General features: G+C 40.7%; 3 protein-coding genes across 5 annotated transcripts; 2 read left to right on the top strand and 1 right to left on the bottom strand.

Annotated features, from left to right (window-relative positions):
- Positions 1-2,788: 2,788 nt before the first annotated feature.
- Positions 2,789-9,636, top strand: wu:fe05a04 (zinc finger protein 227). Of its 2 annotated transcripts, XM_042423429.1 has the most exons (5): positions 2,789-3,008; positions 3,101-3,154; positions 4,081-4,660; positions 5,192-6,147; positions 8,014-9,636. In XM_042423429.1, the coding sequence occupies exons 3-5, from the start codon at positions 4,090-4,092 to the stop codon at positions 8,767-8,769; spliced, it is 2,283 nt and encodes a 760-aa protein (XP_042279363.1). In that variant the 5' UTR covers positions 2,789-3,008; positions 3,101-3,154; positions 4,081-4,089; the 3' UTR covers positions 8,770-9,636. The 2 variants fall into 2 exon arrangements, with proteins under 2 accessions (XP_042279363.1, XP_042279362.1); XM_042423428.1 differs by having other exon boundaries at positions 2,789-3,154.
- A 1,260-nt stretch (positions 9,637-10,896) lies between these two features.
- On the top strand, positions 10,897-14,514 carry si:ch211-79k12.2 (uncharacterized protein LOC568844 homolog). The gene is made up of 3 exons (XM_042423450.1): positions 10,897-11,124; positions 11,300-11,555; positions 11,639-14,514. The coding sequence occupies exons 1-3, from the start codon at positions 11,098-11,100 to the stop codon at positions 13,075-13,077; spliced, it is 1,722 nt and encodes a 573-aa protein (XP_042279384.1). The 5' UTR covers positions 10,897-11,097; the 3' UTR covers positions 13,078-14,514.
- Positions 14,515-14,613: 99 nt separating this feature from the next.
- Positions 14,614-24,467, bottom strand: si:dkey-34d22.1 (discoidin, CUB and LCCL domain-containing protein 1). 2 transcript variants are annotated; one of them, XM_042423440.1, is made up of 15 exons: positions 24,308-24,467; positions 21,349-21,570; positions 20,632-20,769; positions 19,495-19,546; positions 19,333-19,405; positions 19,101-19,234; positions 18,971-19,008; positions 18,604-18,795; positions 18,311-18,423; positions 17,977-18,151; positions 17,785-17,877; positions 17,493-17,583; positions 17,247-17,284; positions 17,054-17,161; positions 14,614-15,255 (listed from the first exon to the last, which is right to left on the bottom strand). In XM_042423440.1, the coding sequence occupies exons 1-15, from the start codon at positions 24,411-24,413 to the stop codon at positions 14,831-14,833; spliced, it is 1,998 nt and encodes a 665-aa protein (XP_042279374.1). In that variant the 5' UTR covers positions 24,414-24,467; the 3' UTR covers positions 14,614-14,830. The 2 variants fall into 2 exon arrangements, with proteins under 2 accessions (XP_042279374.1, XP_042279375.1); XM_042423441.1 differs by lacking the exon at positions 17,785-17,877.
- Positions 24,468-24,512: the final 45 nt, after the last annotated feature.

The following is a 24,512-nucleotide window of genomic DNA, read 5'->3' on the forward strand; positions in this document are numbered from 1 at the left end:
CTTGCTTTTTTGTCTTTGTTGTCTCTTCTAAATCAAAACCACACAGATATTTGGAGTTGTGTTCTGTGTGTTGATTACATGTATTCTCAGAACTAAACACAATGGATGCCATAAGGATATAACATTAGTGCGCAATTTGTTAATATTCATTGTTGAAATAGACTGTTTCTGCTTAGCAACAACAGAAATTTTAAAAACTGAAGAAGAGAATTTTGCAGGTTATTTGTAAGGAAAGAAGTACTTCAGGTGTTTTGATATATATCCAGATGTTAGCTAGTTCAGTGAGAAGCTCTGATTGGTGTGAACCGTTAACACTGAGCAGCTGCACCATTAGAACTGTTGGGTAATAAAGTGTAACTCCAACATTTTGTCCAAACTCACCAACCTTAGTGTGAACTTGTATATTTTGGGACATGTTGTGTCTTATCTGCAGTATTTATATATTAATGTAATGCTTGAATATGTTATTGCCAGATAAATAGGGAGTTTTTCACAATCTGAAATAGGTTTATTGCAAAGTTTGCAAATACAAGGAATTTGGCGTTGTGATATGTTGCGTAACTATCATAAAATAGAAAGAATGTAAGAAAATACAACATTTTTATGTGCTCTCAAATGGAAAATATGGAAGAGAGTTGGAAATAATGAAGTGGTGGTCAGCTTTTCAAACCTCCTTTAGTTGTGTTTTTATTGTCTCTGTGTTGCAGGATGGCAAAACAAACACAAAACAGGCTGTAACAATCCTGAGCCAAAGATTTTACAGATTTTTTTGTGTTAAATTATTAAATGGATGATTAAATACGTGATCCTTGCTTCAGCTGTCCTTGGATAATCATGACCTGGATGACTGAGAATCTTTGCAGACATCTACATATGTGATGATAATAACCTCAGCCATTTTAAAATGAATTGAATTTGGTTTTGTGGTATAATGTTACTTTACTAGCACTTGTGATGTGCTGAAGGAAACAAAATGCAATGCAAAATGATGATTATTAATATGATAAGCTTTGAGAAGAAGTATGTTGAATTGTTTTTATTATGAAGAATTACACCAATCATATTATATGTACACCTCACAAAATCTTGTGATTGATGTAAGGGCACGTAATATGTTGAAGATAATCAAACTCAGTGCACTTGATGAAATTCTAAGTGTGTTTGTATTAAACTTCATTATTTTTTAAAAAATAACCTCAAGAGAGAATTAAGAAATAGGGGTGAAAAAAGGCAGGAATAACTTAAAAATTAAGGCAAAAAGGAAGAATATGGAAATAATAGTGTAAACTAAACCTGAACAGCCTTTATAAAATAAAAGGGGATGTATCTGGACATGTCTGGATAAACAAAACATGTCCAGGCCTACATAAAACCTAACCTGGGATTTCAGGCCTACAATAGCTGATATAAAGACTTTTCTAATTGTATAATTGGCCAGTATGAAGGGGTAGGACAAGAGGCATGACCTATGCAAGCCAAACAATATAAAAGAAGGGGCACTGGCCCTTACAACTGTTTTTGGTGAACCTTTGTGCACTTCAAACTGCTCTCCTTTATTGCCGGCATTACAGAATATTTTGCTGCTCTGAGCTCTGACTCCTGATGATTCTTTTTGGACACCAAAGAGAAGTTTTCTCTTGAGCTGATTTGGGACATCTGCAGAAACTTCTTCAAATTGAGGTCTAGAGATTTATTACGACAGTTTGTTTTGTAGTATCTAAATTCAAGTGCCTGGTTGTGTTAACATATCAGCGAAACATTGTGGGGTAAAAAGTAACTTTCATTCATGTTCTGTACTTTAGTACAAATCTATTTCTATGTTCTGCTACTTTTTACTTAATTTCCACTATATTTCAGGAAGAAGTATTGTATATTTTTCTTTACAGAATTTATTTTTAAAACTTAAGTTAACTCCGTACTATGCGGATATTTAACACATAATCAGTTTATAACATATGATGCATTTGTATAGATTAAACAACCCAGTAATATATAAAGTACTTAAAACTGGCTCCACATTGACAAACTATAACATTAAAGTGTTGCTTACACATCAATGTCATTAATGTAATTCAATAATATTACATATAATATAATATTAAATATTTTATTTTTTCAGTGTATTTCGTTGATATTACGTATGTACTTAAAGTCTCCCTCCACTCAAAAATATGTTTTTCTTCTTGTTTCTGCAATAGAAGGTTTGAGCTTCACTGTGCAGAATTTGTTTTCACATTCATCTGAAGACAGAAAGTTTCTCTGTGCTCACTGAAAATCTGATTTCAAGGTGCAGGTGTGCGAGCAGGATTTGTAACATCACAAATTGTTTGGAAGCCAATCCTGATTCAACTTTCAATTTACACAAGTGTGATGTGGAAACTTGAAACCTCCAGTGCACAAACACTGAGAATAGACTTTACAGTGAAGCAGGAAACATCTTGTGTCCAGCAGTTAAACTTCTGAAATGAACAATATTTGCATATTTCTAGATTCTAGTTTACTAAAATGCGTACTAGTTTTTAGAGGGAGGAAGAAAGAGTAGATGTCATTTTAGGACTTTAACAAGATAATTGAACTATTTTGTGGAAAAACCATATGAGACACACATTATAATTAACAGTATTGTATTTTATATACATCTTAAAATATGGCTGGAGGTGATCTTTAATCTAAATACTTCTGACACCTGTGTGATAACATGTAATACCACCCCGAGACACTAGTTGTGCTCTGGCGTCCACAGCGAGTTCCTCCCATTGTGGTGCTTCATTTGTTTTCCTTTTTCTTTTTTTTTTTCAATTCACCCTTTATCATCGGGTTACGTACTGTAGCTAGCTAATCGGCTAATTGTAATCGCTCAGTGTTCACGTCGTGGAGGTTAGTCATTAGCTTCATTATACTAATTGTTCCTTTCATTCGCTCCGGCATGCCAAGTTAACACGGACAGTATTTCCAGTTGTCTTGTCGTTGAGAAACTACGCTTTGACATCATCAGTTCCTCATGCCAGGTGAGCAAAGTGAGCAGCAGCTGTGCGTCGAGGTGTGTCATAATTTCAATTTCCATGGACAAGTTGTTTACTGCCCTCAATAAAAAATAAAGGATAGAGGAAAACGGAGACCCAGAAGAACTGCCACAGATGTAATCGCTCGACAGGTAAGGCGAAATATTTATTTGTGGCAAGATTGTCTGTCCATTTTTTAATACACACACTTTAAGGTCTTAAATCTTTTTAACCTTTATCCTATCATATTTAGCATACAAGGACTACCCACCGAATAAACTGCTGTAAAAAACACCAGTCATAGCAAAATGTTAACTCATTTCTTCTCAAAACATTAGTAGTGATGTCGGGACGAAATGAAAACTGCCTCTTTAACCTTTTTAGATCATACCTCCGGTCTTATTGTGCACCAATTTAACAATATATTACAAAAAAAGACAAAAAATCAAATTCTTTGTATTCTTATACCAAAATCAATCATGTTTTCTTCCTGAAACGCTAAATATGACGTGTGCTTACGTAGACTTGAACCCACCCATTTCAACCAATAATATCATGACATCCACCCATCAATCAATGTTCATGTTTTGGCGGCACAGAGCTAATAGACACGCCCACTTTTCAACGGTCAAATCAAATTCCTCCCAACGTTATGTCCCGCCTATCCGTCCTGTGTCACTCGGAAATACGTCACGATGCGGAAGTTAGATACTCGAAATTAATGTCATCTGGGAGAAAAACTATTATCATTTTAGGAAAGTTAGTTAATTTGCATATTGTGTAAAACATAAATATATACTTTTCTTTGATACAAATTGCAGCTTTTATCCCATGTACAATCTTTCCACCAAGCCTTCAAAATGAGTGACAGAGCACCCCCGCCCCAAACATATTGAACATAGTGATCAACAAAGTCATGAAAAATAAGAATGATAGAATAAAGCACCTATGAGATATGACAAAAAATATACCTCTGGGGTCTGTGGGTATCCCAGTCAGTAGGATTAAGGTTAAAAATGTCATTAAATGTTGATTCAACATCTAACTCCTCTTCCTGTGCTTCATGCTGTCTCCTCAGCTAGCAGCCATGTCCATAGAGTACACCATTGATATCCAGCTGACAGAGTTGGGATTTCCAGACATCCTGCAGTCGCAGGAGACTTCAGTGATAGAGACACCGTGTCTTTCCACATCATCTGATGACTCACTATCACCCAGTCACTCTCACACTTCCTTTCCAAACGCACACAAAGAAAAACTGCTGGTCAGAGGCCAGCAATCAGCTGCTGGTAAAGAAGCAGGTGCAGCAAAACAGACTTCACTCAATGAACAAAACGCTATGGTATGTGCATCAGCTCTGTCAGAGGCGGTACTATGTAAACCTCCAGATCCTTCGCAGAGTCTACAAGACAAACAAGCTGTCAAAGGCTCTGCACCTCCAGAATCGTCAGAGCCCACAGAACATGATATTGGCCCGGACGACAGGGACAGTCCGCTGCTGATAACCCAACAGGAAGATGATGGAGAGGAAGCACAGGAGAATTCAACAGAGGCACAGCAGGATGTGGAGAGTGACTCGGATGGCAGTGATGTTTCAGAGGTGTACGAGGAAGAGGAGGTTGATGAGGAAGAGGAGGAAGAGGAAGGGCCTAACAATGGTATGACTTATTTACTTTGAAGCTCATAAGCATGAAGTAGTGTGTTTATTTACTTAAGTGCTGAAACAATAAGCCATGGCAAACATTCTCCATTTCCAGCCTTTCAAATGTGGGGATTTGCTGCTTTTATATCATTGTTAATTGAACATCTTTGGATTTGGACTGTTGGATGGACAAAAGAAGTAATATGTCTCTTTTTGGCAATTGTAATGGGCATTTTTTGTTATTTTCTGATATTTTATTGAACATGCAAACTCCACACAAAAAGTTCCCAGCTGGCCTGTGGGTTCGAACCCAGAACCGTCTTGCTGTGAGGCGACAGTGCTAACCACTGCACCATTCTGCTGCCCTAAAACTGAACTAAAACTTCTATCATGTGATAACAATGTATGCTGATACATTAGTCCATTTCAGGCTCATTATACATATTATATACATTTAAATTTAGCACTTTTTCTTCAGTTTTTTTTCTCGCCAAGTGCACATCTTCAGTCGTAATATAACTCAAATCAATTGGCTTCTGTTTTCCAGAGTCAAGTCATTCCGGCGACTACTGCTGCAATGTCTGTGATCTACAGCTATCCTCCAAATTCAAGCTCCAAGACCACATGAACCTGCACACGGGGGCACGTCCGTACTGCTGTGCTGAGTGCGGGAAGCGCTTCTGTCAGATTTACAACTACCGCGTCCACCTGCGCACACATGCCCAGAATAAAGTGGCACGTCTCCAGTGCCGCGTCTGTCTGATGAGCTTTGCCTCACAAGAAGCCTTGAAAGACCACCTGTCAAGAACTCACTTCGAGGACCAGTTTTATGAGTGTGACCTATGCAAACGCGTGTTTACTTCCCTGAAGGCATGCGAACATCATGTGCAGTTACACAAATGTTTGCTGGGCGTTAATTGTGAAGTATGTGGCCGCAATTTCACCTCTCCAAAATCCCTCGCGCGCCACCGGAGGAGGACTTGCCATCGCAATTTTAAATGCACAGACTGCACAAAGACCTTTACCAAGAAGAACGCTCTCCTAAAACACAGCTTCTCCCATCTGGGTTTGTTGCCTTACACCTGCATGCGATGCCGCAGCCACTTCCGCCTGGCAAAACTTTACCGCCAACACAAGTGCGAGCCTCAACGCATTCACTGTGTGGCGTGTCTAAGAGAATTCCTCAGTCAGGAGGACTTCCAGCAACACAAAAAGGACACGGGCTGCTGGGGCAATCAGGAACCTAAAGGAGATGAGATCCGATGTTTGGAGTGCGGGCAGAGATTTGACACCTCGGAAGAGCTGAAGAAACATGCCGGGGCTCACCAGAGAGTGCTGAAATGTGCCGAATGTGGTAAGGGGTTTCGGTCGGCCTTGCTGCTAATGTCCCACATGGGCGGTCACGCCGGCAAGTCGCCTTGCCTTTGTCAGAGCTGCGGACTGGGCTTTCCTCACCAGCAGAACTACGACAGCCACCTTAAGAAGTGTGGACAAACACCTGCGGTGAGTGTGGGACAGTATGGATCAATGTTTGCTTGTTTGCTCATTCAATACAAATAACATAATTCTTAACAGCGCTGCAAGCAATTGTTTAAAGTGCTCATTTTTCCCTACTTTCACGCAGCCGTTAGTTTCAGTTTAGCATGATGAAAATCCACTGTGATATGTAAATCTATATGTAAATCAAATGGCAGAGATATGAAAATGACTTGATCCTGCAGGTGATCCACAACAATGAATGAAGCCAATGTATTAATCTGAATTTATTGTCATGTAGCAGTGCAGTGCACGTGAGAGCAGGTCCTTTTATTTGATGGTGCATGTAAACGCTTTATGAAACCCCAACATCCAAGAAGAAACGAGAGCAACATTTAGATACAAGAATCTCCCAGATTCCCATGATCTGTTTTACAGTGAGTGTGTTTATTTTATATGCATATTTGTATCCCAGTTTGGATCATTATTCAAGATATGATGTTTACGCGCAGTGCTTCTCCCCCGGGTGCCAGCTGGTTTAGGGGAAACCACAGTAAATTGAAAAATCAAATCTTCCAGCGCACACCAGGATACTAGGATTGACACGTTTTATTAATAGATTCCATTATCACAGAGCAAATCTGATGAAGCAACATGCAAAACGCGTAGCTTGCTGCTTTTTGTTTTTAATATAATCTGTTAATAAAACGTGTCAATCCTAGTATCCTGATGTGCGCTGGAAATTTTTTTTTTTTTTTTTTTTTTGGCTCAATGTTGTTATTCATATCTCTGTATATATCATCATAACAGCATCAAGGTTTCTGTGTGCAGATGTGTCTTGATTTTGTCAACAGTTCAGCTACTCATTTCTGTTCCAACAGAGAATGATCAGAAACCTGGTTAAGGTGTTCAAATGCCCAGTTTCTATCTGAGTACTCCAGCTAGTTAATCCATGTTTCTCACAACCGGAATGATATAATCCAGAATATGATGATTACATCTGCAACACAAAATGCATACTAGTATGCATGTGAACACTCTCAGTGACAGGGTTTAGTTTTGATTTTCAGACTTTTTTTCCTTTCTGATTTTCTTTGAATGGCTTTTAATAAATTTTGGATTTGGGAGCTTCTAGAGCTCCAACTGCAATTGCCAATGATAATGATAATTGATTAATCATTTTGCGTATTTATTTAAATGCAAGAAATTGGTTCCAACCACTCCTGTTGGTAAATGGTAATGGCAATTTTATTTATATAGCACATTTCATTTCAAGTAAGCTCAATGTGCTTTACATTGAAAAACAAAATATGAAAATATAGGCATTAACATGAGAATGTAGGTAACATAATGATGAACATGATTTGTGTCCTTGGGTGACATAAATAAAATGTTTATTATTATTATTATTATTATTATTATTATTATTATTATTATAAGCAACATAAATATAAGAATATAATCACGAGTAAAATGAAGAAAGTGAATCAATGAAGCATACACCCAACGTACATTAAACGTACCACACAGCAATTAAAAATCCCCAAAACATAATCAAATAGAACCCCTGCCCTATTACATAGCCGCACATCTAACCAACTGCACACACAAACACACATGCAGTAATTAACCGTAAGCTGGGAGAATAGGAAAGTTTTGAGTTTACTTTTGAATGTGGACACAGTTGTGATGGACCTCAGGTCATCAGGCAGCTTATTCCAGACCCTCACCAGACCTGGATCTAATTCTGGGTACAGGTTGGTAAATGAACTGCCCTACGATGATAAAAAAACTGCTTGAGGTAAAACTAAGTCTCTCCATGTTGATCTTACTGGCATGTCGCTCTTCTGTTCTGTATAATTAATTGAGTGAATGTTGTCTTTCCCATTTTAGAGTGCTCCCAAGAAACAGCAGACCTCAAAGAGTTCCTCATCTGAGACAGAAAAGCTCAACACAAAGCCAGACTCATCAAATCCAGCAAGCACAGCCACAGTGCCTGCAGCACCTCTTAAGGACTCTGCTAGTCCAGGCCCTGTGACAGGGGGTGTATCCAAAACGGGCTCTGGTCCATCAGACGGGTTATGGAAGTTAACCCTTGACAAACAGCCGCCGCCTGGTGTTAAACTTGTCCTGTTTTTCCCTGTCTGTCCAACTCAAACCAATAGCCTGGCAGTCCCATCTATAATCCCTCGGAAACTACCAGTTCCAGATATCCAAGTCAAGCATCAAGCGGCTCGCCCACCTCTCTCAAGTCATGAACACCATAGAGTGAAGGCTGAGAGAGTGAATGTCCCTCTGAATTTGGTAACTGGGATTAAACGAGATCGAGAATGCGACTCACCTCTGGACTTGTCTAAGAACTGTAACTCATCTAAGTCAGCTAAGAGTGATGTTCCTCATCTTCCTATTAAAAGTGAGCCAGAAGAATTTGAAATCTCAGGAGAGGCTAACGGCACTGAAAGACATGAATTAAAAAACTCTGACAGCAAAGCTATTGTTAAAAAACTTAAAAAAGAGGCAGATACATATACTATCATGAAGCAGGTGAAAATTGATATTTCCCCTCTTAATAATAATACGACATCCTCTGGACTAATAATGGACATTAAGAAAGAGCCTCAGTCTCCTGGTTCTGATTTTGACGTGTAGCGGTCCAGATCACGCCAGCCGACAGACCGGAGGCCAGAGAAAGAAATGAAGATGGAGGTTGATGTTTCACACCCTGCCTGTGCTGATATGGAGAAATGAAATACAGTGAAGAAGAAAAGAGAATAAAACTCCATCTGCAAATGACACACTTACTCTTTTGACCCGTACCTGTGACCACAAAAACAAAAATGGAGGTGATACTCTACAGCCAGAACGATATACTAACGAATGATGTATATAGTTCTGTCTAGGCAGTACATCTACCATTATACCCTTATATGACAAAGCAGATGTTTTCTACTTTTTCCACTTGCTCTTGAAGAAATCTAGTGTTTCTAGCAGTTGTCTGTGTGATTGTGGTTTAGAGTAAGAAAGATTTGGGTTTTTCTGTAATTTAAAGAGAACATTCCAAGCTCTGGTACATTATGGCTTTTGTTTGATTTGCATTTTGGCTAAAGGTTGTTGTTTGGGCCAATGGAGCAAAATGGTACTGTAATAGTTATAAACTTTATGCAATATCATGCAGGATTTTTCACTGCATTAAAACTATTCCTGATTTCTACCCTTTACGTCCTTGTTATTGTGTGGAGAAATGAAATTCTTTTCTAGCTATAATATGTGTTAAGTTAAATGAAAACACTGGATTTCTATAATAATGTGCATATTTGTTTATAGCCACCTGATCTTTTTATAGTATGTTAAAAATGGATGCAAATCATGATACTGATCCATAACATGACATTCTGTAAACATGTGATTTACATTTGGTGAATCTTTACAGTCTGCAGGTATATGTTGATGTTTTTTTTTATAAAGGTTGCAAAATTTGTTATCGATGCAAGCTCAGTAAATATCTTGTTGACAACAGACTGTGTGTGTGTGTGTGTGTGTGTGTGTGCGTGCATGAGGGAGGAATCCTATACCATATATTCTGTGTTTACATCATCTTTACGGTTGAATCTCAACTTTGGCCACTTGAAATCACGAACAGAGATCTACAGTATTGTACCACTAATCACAATGACCATTCAACACCTTGTATGTGTAAACATTGCTGTCCTTGAACAGGAAAATCCAAACACAGCTACACATCCACAGACTCAGGTGAGTATTTTACTGAGAACCAGTTAGAATCAACACTTCTCTCCCATCATGTTCAGGATATCATTATTATTACTCAATCAGGAACATCCTAATGGAAAGCTCAGTCAAACAGCCTGCATGGGATTGACTATATGCTTGTGGTATTTCTGTAGTGAGTTTAGTGAATGTGATAATGGTCCAGTTGTAGTGATTACATAACTGAAATCAAAATATAAATGAATTTTTTGGGAAATTAGCTGCTTTTTTGTAGTGGAAAATCAATATAAACTGGAAGACTAATAGAATAGTCTGAAACACTTATTTCTGGTTTGTTGTAAAGAGAATTTTGGCAAGATATTCATATATTTATTGACAGTAATGGTGCTGCTAATAATGATTTATTTCTTTATTGTCATGATGTGTTTGGGTTCCATAAGAAAGAAAGGTCGTGTGTGTGTGTGTGTGTGTGGGGGGGGGGGGGGGGGGGGGGGGGGGGGGGGACAACTCCAGTCACATGATTTAAAAACCCGGAAATACAATACCTGATAGGTACATCCCATGGATGTACAATAAGAGCTCTTATAATACATCCATGTGACGAACATACATCCATGGTGACGAAATGTTTTAGCGGGAGGCCAATTTTTTCCCCCTAGGACAGCGAAGTCATGGCGCGCCCTACTCTACCTCTGATTGGCTAGTACTCGTTTCCTCCGTTGGTTGGGTTGGTTAGGTTTAGGCGTGCGGAGTTAGATTGGTTAGGACAGCCAATCAGAGGCAGAGTAGGGCGGGTCATGACTTCGCCATCCTGGGAAAAAAATATCGCCAACGGCAGTGGGTCGTGTGTAGATGGTTACCCTACATTTGCGAAACTCACGCGAGATTTGTACACGTTGTTTTTTCATTGTGCACATTATACAAAATAATTATGTTTATTATGTGGCAACGCTGTAGTTCAGGTCTGGTTAGGTTTAGTCACAAAAAACAAAAAAACACTTTATTAGGGTTAGGGAAAGATCATGGTTTGGGTCAAAATGAACACTCTCGCGAGACTTTCACTAGTCTGGGGTTACCATCTAGGCACGACCACGGGAGTGGGCTACATTAGAGAAATAATTATGTAATGAAAAACGTGCTTTGTTTGTTTACTTTCATTGTTTCTAACTGCAGTGTCTGAATTATTAAAAAAGCTGATATAAAGCTAAGTCGTCGATGTGGCGCCAACACCAGCGTTTGTTTTAATTCATGGACAAAGACAAGTGTAGCGACATTGTAAGTAGGCGATTCCGTTATTTGTCAGTCGATTTTTCAGAAGAACCAGTGTTGTTAGCTTAAGTCATGAAGCGGTTAATTGATTGTCAGGACCTGTGTTTATCGATACAGCTCGTGCGGTCTTTCTGTGTAGCTTATATGTAGACTCTGCACTCATGCTTTACACTTCTTGCAGCATGCTTGCTCCTGGATGGAGATGCATCAGTTCATTGGCGACATTATCACATCTGGAAGCACCTCGAAGGACCAGCCAGATGTGGTAAACCCAGCGTGGGGCGTGGCTGGAACAGAGGCTGTGGGGTTCAAAGGTGCTTCACATGAACCTTTTCAACTAGCTCGACCTGCTCGGGACAAGACAGAGGCAGAGCCAGGCCGTCAGGTCCAGCCTGGGGCAGCACAGAGGAAGGGAGAGGCCAGAGATGGGAGAGAAGGTGAGGGCTTCAAATATATATATATATTAATCATTTTCTTCCAAAAATTCTAACTACTGTAATTGTTTTCCTATCATGTGTAGATGTGCATCATGCCTGCACCTGCCCTGGCTGCCCTTACTCCAGTTCTTCTCCTTCCTTTGAGACTCTACAACCCAGACAACCTCCGTCCTCATCGCCGCGCTCAGATGCAGTGCGCCATCCCAAAGACCTTAGCAGTGCTGCTCCACTGAACTTAAACATGAACAACGAACCAAGCAGCACGACCACAGCTGAGCTAGATACCAGGCCATCCAGCCCTAGGACTCAGAACCCAGACCGGAACTCTGAAACTCCTCCATCCAGAGTGTCCTCAGGTTCCTTGAACCACCTCACCATGTTTCCCTGCTTGTGCTGCCGCCGCGGCTTACAACCCTGCACCCAGATTCTGAGCCACCAGGAAGGCACAGACTCCCCTTTTTCTCACACCCATGCCCATCATCATTTTCATCACCACCACTGCCCTATAAGCTCCTGTCTTCCCTGCCCTCAGCTCTCTGCTCCTTTCCCCTGCTTGTCTTGCCAGCATTCCTTTCCTGCCTGCACTCAGGAAGAGAGAGGCAGGACAGTGACGACTCTGTTGTCGCTGCACCCTTGCATGCACTGCTCTGCCTCTTTTTCCAGACCCTCCCAACTGCTGCAGCACCAGCGCACCGAGCACGCTCACAAACCCTCCGGCTTTCTCTGCACAGAGTGCGGCAGGGCCTTCAACTCACACAGCAATCTCCGTATCCACCTCAACGTGCACACTGGCGCCCGGCCGTACACCTGCTCCGAGTGCGGGAAGAGTTTTAGCCAGTCAGGGGCTCTGAAGATCCACAGACGGATTCACACAGGTGAGAGGCCATACTCCTGTGGCTTCTGCGGCAGGGGGTTTCCCCATCTGGCAGGAGTCCGGGCCCACCAGAGGACCCACACAGGAGAGAAGCCCTACCGCTGTAGCCAGTGTGGGAAATGTTTCACCCAATCTGGAGCCCTGAAGATCCATACCCGCATCCACACAGGTGAGAGGCCCTTTATCTGCAGTGTCTGTGGAAAAGGCTTCGCCAACCGCTCTGGGATCCGCTTCCACTACCGCACAGTCCACGGGCTGGCCCCTGAACATGCTGGAGAAGCTGGGGGTGCATATCGGGGATCAGCAGGTCGTGGTTGTCCGCCTGGACGTCCCAGGACTTTTCCTCCCGCCAGCACAGGGCTAAACACACCTAATAGCTCAGATAGCAACTCGCATACAGCTCTAACTTCCAGAGAGCCTCCATTGTCAACTGCCCTGCTCGGTGGAGATGAGAGCAAGTCTCAGTCAGAGGGAGCAAACCCAGGCGGTAACAGAGAAGGGCTGCTGTATGCATGTGAGGACTGTGGCCTGCGTTTTAAGGATGCTCCCTCCAGGAACAGACACCAGACCTTAGTTCACTACTCCTCTGAGGGGAGACAGGAGGAGGGGGGACAGAGGAAAGAGTTGAGCACAAACAGTGGAGAGTAAATTGATGTTGCTGGAACATTACAGCAGGCTGAACATCACAAAAGTAAAAAATGTTTGTATTAACATAAAATGTAGGTGTTGAAATTATGTGTAAAAATATATTCTTTAGTTAAGTGTTACTTAAAAGTATTGCACTACCTTTCAAGCTATTGTATAGACTGAAATCCAAATTTTTAAATTGCAAATTTAATTTCTAACAGCTTAAAGGATTTTCAGGAGAAATTCTGTATATATATATACACTTTTTTAGCATCTAATTGATGAAAAACTGATTTGATAGGAGTTAATATCTCGGATTACTTTGACTGATTTCTGTTAGTGAGTTGTCTAATCTGTGCAGATTTAGCTTTAAGTCTATATCAAAATGACCTTAAACACCTTGCTGCTGAAATCACACTCCAGGCCCACTTTTTTCTTAACACAGTTGTTTTATTGTGCCTTATTCAGCTGTGGAAGAGGTATTCCCCCTTGTATTACAGCAAATTAATTGTCAAATGTGACACCACGAGGCATTTACAAACATTCTGTGGGTCTGTTAGTTACATTTTCAGATATAATGAAAGACAACCACTGCCGTAGACCCTTATACAAAAGACCTTGTACCAGGAAAAAGTACAATTTTATAAATACAAAACTGTTTTGTATTTTTCTTTTAGGATGATCAGTGTGTCAGCAATTTCATATTGGTTTATTTCAATGAAGTAAAATAATCAGTGGCAGAGAATCCAAAGGATTTTTGACATTTAAAGTTAAGTGAGACATTTAAGTGGGGAGTTAATTTTACTTAAGTGTTTTTCAGTTGTGGGAAAGTTGCCATGCAGTAACAGAAGTCTAACAAGTAACAGGAAGGTTTTATAATAGTGATGTAATTATTTTATGGACTGGTGGGAAACACCATGACAACAGCTCTGGAGTTTGGTTGAGGTATCTATGTCTTGCTCCAGGGCACTGCAGTAGGTGGAATCGAAAGGGATTTAGTCCGTGTGAGGGAAAAGTCTCCCTGTTGTGCCTTTCTTTGTATAATAAAAAACACAATTTATTTTTAACCAGTATTTGTTATTATACTATGTATATTAGAAATGTGCGAAAGTTATCTGAGGAGTAAGAACCAGCACACAAATACTGTTTGACACAATCCAAACGTTTAAGGCTCAACAGAGCCCCCTAGTGGTTAAATATAATCATAGCAACAATATCAACCACTGTGTTAACAGTGTACCATTTATAGTGCTTCTTACATGTTTCTCAACAAAACATGTTAAATTTATATATTGTAAATAAAATGTCATATTGTGATGACAATTAACATACCCTATTCACTTTTTCTCCATTAACATGATAATTAGACCAAAGCATACATTGTTAGTTGTATGTGTTGTCTGAAAGTGCAGCATGTGATTGAACATTTCATGAATAAACAATATCTCTGGAACACTGTTGGACCTGTATTTTCTTTGTGCAACATAAGATAATTAAAAGAAAACTGTACTACTAGATACTTCCTTAAAGCAAGTATTTGTGCTCTTATGGCTCTCTCATGGTGTACTCTTGAGTAGTGTACCCTCATATATGCATAGTGGTCCCAAGTGACCTCTCAGATTTGGGAACATTACTTGCTGCTCACATTAGTACAGTCAGATTAGCATCCAACTGAGATCAATCCAAGTGGTCCTCTGGTCCCAACAAACAGTTTAGCTCAGGAGTCTTTTTTTTCTCCATGTCTGAGCTTGCTGTGTTCACAAAGCCTCTGTGCCTATGTGTGGCTGCGTAGTAAAAAGTCAAAAGACTTGGGCTCTGCATAGACAATACTGACTGGTCGTGGCCCGTTGGCATGAAGGGCAGGGGTGCAGTAGCCATTGGACAGTACCCTGTGTGAAGGGCAGTCATACTGAGCATGGCTGTGGCTGCATGTTGTACTGGCACCAGTGCTAGATACTGGCTTTGGAGGGCCGTGTATATTGCTGTGAGCGACCCCTGCTGAAGTTGGCAGGAGGGACTCAGAGGGCTGCTCACAGAATGGGGTGGCGTATTCAGGCTCAGGGGGAAGTGGCTCGGCGTACTCTGGGAGGATGCCAGGGGTGTCGTAATGGTTGAAGGTGAAGGGAACGGTGTAGCCCTCATCTGAGGAAGGCCTAAATGTTGACCCAACCTTCTGTCCAATAGCTGGCGCGGCATAGTCTGGAAAGATAAATTAGTTTAAAAATGAGTCAAAACCAGAACCAGAGACTGTATTTCTATTCATTTGATTTTCTGTTTGGCCAATTTGTGGTACTGTCATTTCTATAGGCACTGTCAGCTCTGAGCAGTTGCCAGGCAACAGGCAAAGACTACAGGAAGTTACTGGTACCAGCCAAGAAATAGTTCGGCACATAACCCCTTAAAAACGGCAAATTGTCATTTTTACACTTTGATTTTTATACGGTTTAAACAAACAAGATATAATTTGTTCATTGTTGAGCTTTAGAGCTGCTGGTAGGCAGATTTTGCCAGACAAGTTGTTTCCCCCTCTTTCCAGTCTTTGTGCTAAGCTAAGCTAACTGGCCAATGGCTGTAGCCTTAAATTAATGGAAACATATGAGTGTTTGGTATCAATCTTCTCCTCTAATTCTCCACAAGACAGCAAACAAGTGTATTTCCCAAAATGTCAAATGTCAAACCTTTAAATATGGAATAACCTTCAGAATATTCTTGGACTTGGCAAACATATACTGCAAGTTTCCACCGGCTGAATGTGACTGATTTAATGGATCTCTCTGTCCTTGTTATCCCTGTAGCCATCACTATTTTTAACTTTTGGTTGCAAAGTTGTGTGTTATCATATAATTATGTTTAACAACTACCTGCTACACTTATGTGTATATTCCTGTAAATAAGGTACTCTGGTTACAGAGGGCTCCTTCTCAGTGAGTTTACCCTGTAATGTTTCAGTAATTGTTAAATAAAATCAGGATGAAAGTATTATCTTTAAAACCATTTAATTGCCATAAAATACCTTTAAAATAGGCATGTCAGTAAACGTCAACCTGTTTTCTTCCTATATTGTAAGAACATGTACAAAATGCATATTGACATCAGGATCAGTCAATATAGGCCGGGATATATCACAAAACAACAAAGCATTGCTACATTGGTACTATTCCTCCATTGCTGTGATGAAAGAAAAAAACATTGAATGAAGTAGCAGTATCTTTTCATTAATGGGAGAAAATCTTTGCTCATTTGCATCTTATCCTGCAATGTCTGAGAGATGCTGCTTTTGCACTCAATAGCCATCTCATACCAGGCCCTCCATCAGCTGCCTGGCCACCAACAATGTCTTCTCTAATCACAGGGATGGGGGCTGACAGTGCAGCACTCAGACCCCACCAGACCCTCCTCTTCACCCCAGCAGGAGAGGTTATGGTGTGGGAGGCCTGGACCCTACTCAAGAGCCCCAGCAGCCTCAGACTCAGAGCTATTTTAATTAGACGGGCTTTAGTGAGGGCTTTGATTGTCTTAGCATTGACCCTCTGTCCTGTTTATCACTGAACCTCTCAGTGAAGGGCCCCCTCACTGGGGGAGGGGATGGGGGAGGCAGAGAGGGGACTGGTAGGGGGGGGGGGGGGGCTGAGCAGCCTTTATCGAGCTCCAATTAAAGGGTCTCTTTCAGAGAGGCTCCGTGGACCAAAGAAAGGAATGTTTATACTGCAACCGGGTGATGGGCTGAGCCAGGGGAAAGAATGGACAGCCCGTGGAGAGAGCTGTTAGCCTGTGAAGCCTGGCATGAACTCCTCAAACTGACCACTGAAGCCAGAGACTGTTCAGAGCGGGAATGATGGAAGAGGGAAGGCAGAACTCAGAATTTCAGATGACCAGTAAATACTGAATGGGCAACAAAAAAAAAAGGAACAAAAAGGCAACAACAGATGATAGAAAGACTGAGGCGAAGCAGTGTTCTGGTTAAAAGTAAAAATATTTCTACAGTATGAATGCTCACTATTAAGAGGGGGGGTAGGGAGAGCGTCATGGACATTTCGCTCCACAGGGTAGGAGATAAGCTCTGACTGGGGGCAGGGGAGACTCTTTGCCTGGAAACTCTGACAACCTACAAGACAACAAACACATAGTCAGGAGCTTTTTAACAGAGGATTGGAAAATACTGAAAAATGGTCAATAAGAAGTTAACTTACTTGTTGGCAAGGAGCACTTCATTTGTGAATCTTTTTTCCTACATTGAGAAGGAGATGGGCACAATTCATTAGAGTATTGTACAAACTAGATACCATTTCTAAAGCATCCAATGGCTACTGGAGCATTATCATCAACAACTGTATCTCTACTAGCAACCAAAATCACTTGGGCGTGAACGAAGCAATATCTTCTGATAACCATGTGTCATAAATCTGTTTCATAAGTATATTACTAAGATACAGTACCTTCTCTTCCACCAGACTCCAGCCATCAAACTGCCACACATTATCAGTCCCAGGACCACTCCCACTGCTACTATGATGGACTGACTGGAGCCTACAGGGTCATAAGTGTTTGAATAGGTAAACAGTTGTAAAAGTGTCAGGAGTGTAAAGCAGTTTATTGCAATCTAAACAATGTTGAATGAAAGAGAAGCACATATAACATTTGTTTTTTACTATTTGGCACGTATTCTTTGAAAAATAAATGGATTCTTGATGTAAACACACAAAATCAGAAGGTAATATAAGTGCATACTCGGTTTTGTTTCAACTAAAACTGGTCCCTCTGTGGGAGTGGGAGAGGGGCTGGGGCGCGGTGTGCCCATGTTAACTTTGATGGATGGAGATTCTATGAGACAAGTAGCAGGACAGGACATCATAGTACCAGGAATACAGACATGAGTTCACACTGCTAGACCCATCTTATAAGCAGAGTAAGATTACCCACCTTCAGGTGATTGGGACTTTGGTGTGACCTTGGCAACAGGACAGCCCAAGACTTTGACCTGAGCAAAAGCTCGGCCGTGCCAGCTCAGCGGCTGTAACCGAACATACCGAGCCACCACGGAAGGAAACAGGCTGTTTAGCACCCTGAAGTTGCCGTCAGAATATGCCTGAAACACCTGGGAAACGTAACCGTCATGTTACTTATTAACAGAGAACAATGAAGAGCTTATAAATAACGTTTTACTGCTTCACTCAGTTGCCACATCAGTTCAGACATGTTGCGCACTCATCAAGAAACATCAGCTGAACATCAGTGAATGCAGCACAACACCTACCTTTTTTTCTTTGCTGAGAGCACCTTTGTAAAGCTTCCAATTTTTTCTGTCCTTGCTGAAAAGAAGAATGTAGGATTCTATGTAGAAGTCATTTGAGCCTGTTGTTATTATTCCTGAAAAAAAACAGACCACGTTGTTTTTAGTTCATGATAAACTAAATCAAATTAAGAGCAAACAAAATTGCACACTGAAGCTCAACTGATACAATTAGTTGAAATGTGGTAATTAATTTATAGCCAAATGAGCATAATTTACACACAAATTTGATTTTTAACGTTACACTTTTGACCTACCTGTGATGGTTTTTCTATCACTCAGCTCCAGCTCCACCCAAGGGTTCGGATCATTACTGTCTGCTGCCCAGGATAAGAACTTAAGGCCAGAATCCATGTTTTGGGAAGACCAGGAACTTTTGTGCTCTTGGCTGTTTTTCTCCCCGAAAGATGAGGCATTTAAACCAGAAACATCCAGGATGTTTTTACATTCTGTTCAAGGACCAAAGGAAAGGATGGACTCATGAAAGCGGTTAATTAAGTAATCTGAAATGTTTTATATACAGTGACTCTGGAAGGAGGCAAAAATGACTTCTCTAAAGTTTAAAACACCACAGCAGGAATGTAAATAATATGTTATGTGTACTAAATGGGCTCTGGCTCGTACCTTCGGTGAAGAGCAGCTTCTTTTCAGATAATGATCCCCTGTCAAAAGATGTTGAAAGATCAGAACATCTACATAGTATAATCAAATTTTTTTTATGTCTTGAATGCAATAGCAGCAACAGCAAACACACATTTTAGACAGGATGCCATTGGCGAAGGTGGATTCATAGAGTTTAAGACTTCTCTCACGAGTCACAGTGACACGGCCTCCCAGACTGTCAGATGCAGCTCCAGCATGTACTACAGACTTGCACAGGACTGAGGTCTGTGGCAGAAGGGACAGACAATGCAGAGCACTTTCAGTCATTATTTTAATCAACAACCAGTGCTGATCATTTCTCTAGTCTAGCAAAATGAACTTACATCTCTGTAACCCTCTTCATAACTTCCCCAAACATCGCCTGTGGCATTCTTGCATCCAGCAGGGCAGTACACACTGAGAAACAGCAGAATAACATGTGAGATACACTTGCAGATTGCAGTTGAAACATTTTATTATGAGAAATGTACAGGTCAACCACTAACCTAAAACGCTGCAAGCTAAAATGAGATCCTCGTTGTAAACAAGAAATGAGATCTGTAACAGCAAAACAGATATACAGAGGTTAAAGTGAAGACTCCTGATAACTAATTTAAACTCTTAAATAGTATAAAAAGCTGGATTAAAACAGTATAGTGTGGGGCGTAGTATATCAGGCTTACATAATACCGCCCCGCCTTTCAGTCACCACACACAAACACAGATTCTGTATGTGCTATATCAGGGGATAGGCGGTCATCACTGTTGATGTGACTAAGCCCTTTGTTATAGTGACTTTGTCACAGTTCACGAGTACAGCGAATGCTCCTCGTGTGATCGCAGTTAACAGACAGTGGTTTGTATGTCTGAACACGGGCTTAGCTCCAGACATTACCAGATTTCATAAACAACTCAGTAAAAACAGGAAACTATGATACATAGTGCACAGTACAGATGACCTCATCCAGACAAAAGGAAGCTATCTCTAAGTATAGACCAACATTCAGAGTAAACAAGTCCAGATAGTTATTTATATGATATACAGAGGGAACCTTCATATCTTTTTGTGGTTGAATCTGTATCATCCAGAAACATTAAGCTTGGATTTCAATCCCTAAATAAATGTGTGTACACGTATTATATTAATGCAGCCATTTACATTTTATAATCCATTGTTGCATAGGCAGAAAGAAAATGTGGTCCATATGTGGACTCAATCTCAGTGTGCCTTAGCTGATGAAGAGGAGGGGGAGTGAAAAAGGATCCAGACTGAAGCCTGAGGCCTCACTCCATTCAGCCTGAGAGAAGGAGTCTGACTCTTGCTTTCTGAGCAAACACGCCGGAGCAAAGATAGCGATGAAGGGTGAATGCCAATAAGCAGTGACTCATGCACTCACATACACAACCCACACACACAAACACACAACTGCACATACACAAGGACAAATATTCACACACAGACACCAGCGGACGCTTGTAAATGAGCAGTTTTTAGAAGTTCCGACTCCAACTACAAATCACACATTTCCTAGCTATGTGTTCTACATGCCCAGCTACAATAACAATGCAACTGTAATAATAGCTGGTAATATACAGAATTCATATACTTATTATAACTACACAAATAGTAATCAGACAATTACCTGGATACTGGTTCGTGGCGTAAGACAGAAGAAACCCTCGTCCAGAGTGGTGTGGGCCTGACTCGAAAGTTATTATCACTTCATTGCTATTAAGTGTCACATTCTTCTGTGATGCATTAAGCCTCCCACACAGTGGACCTGTGAACATGCAAACCCACAAACTACATTTTTAAAAGCACAGAAACACAAATACATGTTGTTTTCTGATGCATACCTGCACAAATATATTTTAAGTCATTCTCACACCACTAATGCTTTCATATAAAGTCTGTATTCCATACCAGCTGTGTATGCTGTCACGTGGAAAAACTACTTGTAAGAACAGCTACCCAGCAGAGAAAGCAAAATTAAAATCATGAGACAGGTCCTGTGGAATCCAGTAATAAACACAATAGGCAGCCAAACAGAATATTTATATCTCCTGAATTTCTCAACCCTCATTTGGTGTGTTGTCAAATTTTTATACCCTTGAGACACAACTTGACATACACCTGGTTGGAAGATGCACATGTTGCAAAACTGTGTTTGCCTCTTGTGTCAATTTTTTGGTAGATTGGCATGCCTTGTGTGTACTCCACAATCATGGCTAAGAGAATGTCAGTAATGACGTTGCATATAAAAAGTCCATCAGTGGGTATTTAAGGGAGGAATCAAGAGACTACCATATGGTCCAGAAGGCATGTTGATCAACTTGACTGCAAGGTGCTGGCTGCTTACCCAGGCTGGTTCCTCCGTTCTTATCTATGATAGTAAAAGAGCCATTGCTGCAGTCCGGACTGCTCTCAACATCAAAATCCCCAAACAGTAGTCGCAGCGTTCGCCCTTCTGGCACACGAATCCTCCATTTACACCAGGTGTTGCTGGGGTAGGTGCCTGGATAGTTCTGAGAGGCCAAGGTGCCAGACTCTGGTCCCAGCTGTGTATGTCCACAGCCATCACCTGAAATAATACGTACAAGGACAGTGAGGAGGAAGCTGTGGGTGTAAAAAAGCTGACAGTTCACAAGGTAAAGTCAACATCAACTTGTAGAACATGTTTAGGTGAGATTTAATTCCAAAGGCCTCTTGCTGTTCATCTATTCTGCTTTTTGAAAATGAAGTTAAGAGTCACTCCTCAGGTTTTGTGTCGCTTGATAACTTCCTGGTGATATATATACAGTTTTTCAATGATGCCTAAAAATGTGAGGGAAAGCCAAAGTTCAAAATTGTATATTTTAAAAAACAATCACCCCATGTAATAGAGTAAATTTAAAATTTAACATATTCAAATTTCTTGTTTTGTCTGAACAATCCAAAATTCAAAAGTATTTAGTTTAATATTACAGACAACTAAGAAAACCAGCAAAAACTCATTTGATGAGCTGGAACAAGTGAATTATTGTCATTTTAAAAAAAAACAACAACAAAAAAGACTTTTTAAACAATTATTAGATTATCAAAACTTTTGCCTATGTATTTCAGTCAATCAACTAACCATTTAGGCTCTGCATTGTACTGCAAACCCTGTTTACAGGTTCAGACTAACTAAGTATTTATTTCTCATGCAGCTTTTGGATATCAACATATATTTTTTCCTTTTATGTTTCACTTCTAAAACAGCTGTAAGAAGCAGCAGCTGAGCAGCTTTAAGCGAAATCACATAACCGCAGACAGTTTTGCCATTAATTCTCCTACACAGAATATTAAGGGCTTTGTTAATACTCCCTATTCAGGAAAGATGAGTAATAAATGTCTCTTCTGAACAGTTACAGCAGACCAGAGCATGTTTATACTGCTCTGATCGTAGCTGTGGGATGACACAACTGCGGATGAGGGAAGTGCTCAGCTCCTGTAAACAGGATATATTTCAAAAGGAGCTAATCTTAGATCATATGTATTTTTTGCTGCATATTACAAGATGCTATTCTTGAGAGAAAAATTAAGAAAAAGGTTAAAAAATGTGTGAATTTCTTTCAAGTTTAATGAATTTGTTTCCTTTTGAATATTGTTTTCTTGAATGTTGACTCATTACATCCTCTGACCTGCGGTTTCTGACACAACACTTGGACTGGAACAGAAAACACCAATATTTAGACCCTCTAAACATCCCTGTGGGTCGTACAACGTAAATAAGTCACATTTCCCAGTGGTCACTCAGAGATAAGTGCTGTGGGGGCGGCAGCTCCAAACCTACCCCCAAAATGTCAAGTGCTGACGTGTTCCAAGAATGGTCAAAACACGAATAAGGCTCAGGTAACCATCTAAGTCCACACATCATCCATAGTGCTTGTCTCGCATATAAGGGTCCTGAAGATTTGTTGAGGGGAAACTGGAGGATAACCTTGTGCTCACCCTGTGTCACACATTACACTTCCCAGCTGCTCTTCAGCTCCTAATCCCATAAAACATTGAATGTTATTGCCCCTCCTCAAGTCCCCAAAGGATTCCCTGGAAATGCCACAGCGACATACTGTAGCCGTGGGCAGCAGAGCATGGATCTGTCACCTTCCGGTCGAAGGCCGCAGAGACAGCAATGCTCAGGAAGTTCTGGGTGGCCGGTAATCTTCCCCTGCTCACTGAACCCTTTCACTTAACGTCTGTCTCCAGGCTGGTCTGTTTCTACTTTCATACAGAAAAGGATATGTGCTTGGCCCGTTCTGGCCAGTTTAGAACATTTCAAAGGTGAATTACGGAAAAGTGAAGTGGGTGGCAGGGTAGCAGACAGTCTATCAAAAATCACCCCAGGAACATGTTTTCCACTCGAGGCTTTGCTGGCAGGTCCTTACAGGTCCACACTAGCAGACAGGATGTTCACCTGTGCTACCTGTCACTACATTGCCTTATCCTGTCTATTGTGTCAATCACAAAGTTACAACACCGAGGCAAAACTATTTCCCCTGCGCCTAGGCCCCACCAAAGCTCTTTGCATATTTTCCAGCTAGGACAAAGTGATTCAGAATAAATAATTGACCCTGGACTTAATCATCTTCTGATGTGAGGAAACCAAAGCCCCAGAGACAGGCAGAAACAACAAAAACAGATTTGTGGCGCAGCTGAGTGTTAACAGTCAGTGTCTGGAGGGCAATAAATAGTTTTTTCTGTTTGTCTGTGTGTATGTAAGGCCACAGTGATTCATACTGCACATGGACTTGACTGCTGTGTTGAAAAAAACCCTGTGGGAAAGGTAAGCTGATAGCTGAGTATCAGTAGGTAAACATGCACAAGGGAAGAGTATGTTAAGAATGCTACCATGTCATCACATAGCCGACCTCTATACACCTACTCAATTTTATACATTATGTAGCCACTGGCTTAAACACACAGACTATGTAAATTTCTTACATGTGATATAAATATAAATGTGATATAAATGTTGTAATAGCATGTCAAAACTGATTATACGTTACAGGCCTAAGCAATGGTGAAATCTGTAGATCAGTAACTATATAATGACAGGATGTAAATAATGAGTAAGTTTTTTATGGACAGTAAGATGTACAAGATGTTTTAAAGCCTGCTGGTCATTGCTGCTTATTGACGCAAGTCTGCCTGCTTTAATAAGAGCATACAGTTAAAAATTAATCTCTTCCTTAGGTGCAAATAGTGACAATAGTATGCAAACAAGATTTCTGAACTAAAGTCTCACGTCACAATTGGTATCTTAACAAAAGCGTCAACAAAATAGGGTTTTATCTTACCCTCCTGGCCGTGAGCACCTAACACGTAACAGACGCTGAAAATGATCCAGAACCCGGCGATAAGAGACTTCACAGCATCCCAGCTGTTTTTGCTCCTTGCAAGCATGTTTTCCAGAGCCGAGCGTAGAAAAGTAAGGTGCAAGCCCGGCTGGCTCGAGGATCTGGCGTCTCACAAAAAGTTATAGTACAAAGTACTGGATATTTA

The sequence above is a fragment of the Thunnus maccoyii genome, chromosome 10 (assembly GCF_910596095.1).
Source record: "Thunnus maccoyii chromosome 10, fThuMac1.1, whole genome shotgun sequence".
NCBI classification, from domain to species: Eukaryota; Metazoa; Chordata; class Actinopteri; order Scombriformes; family Scombridae; genus Thunnus; species Thunnus maccoyii.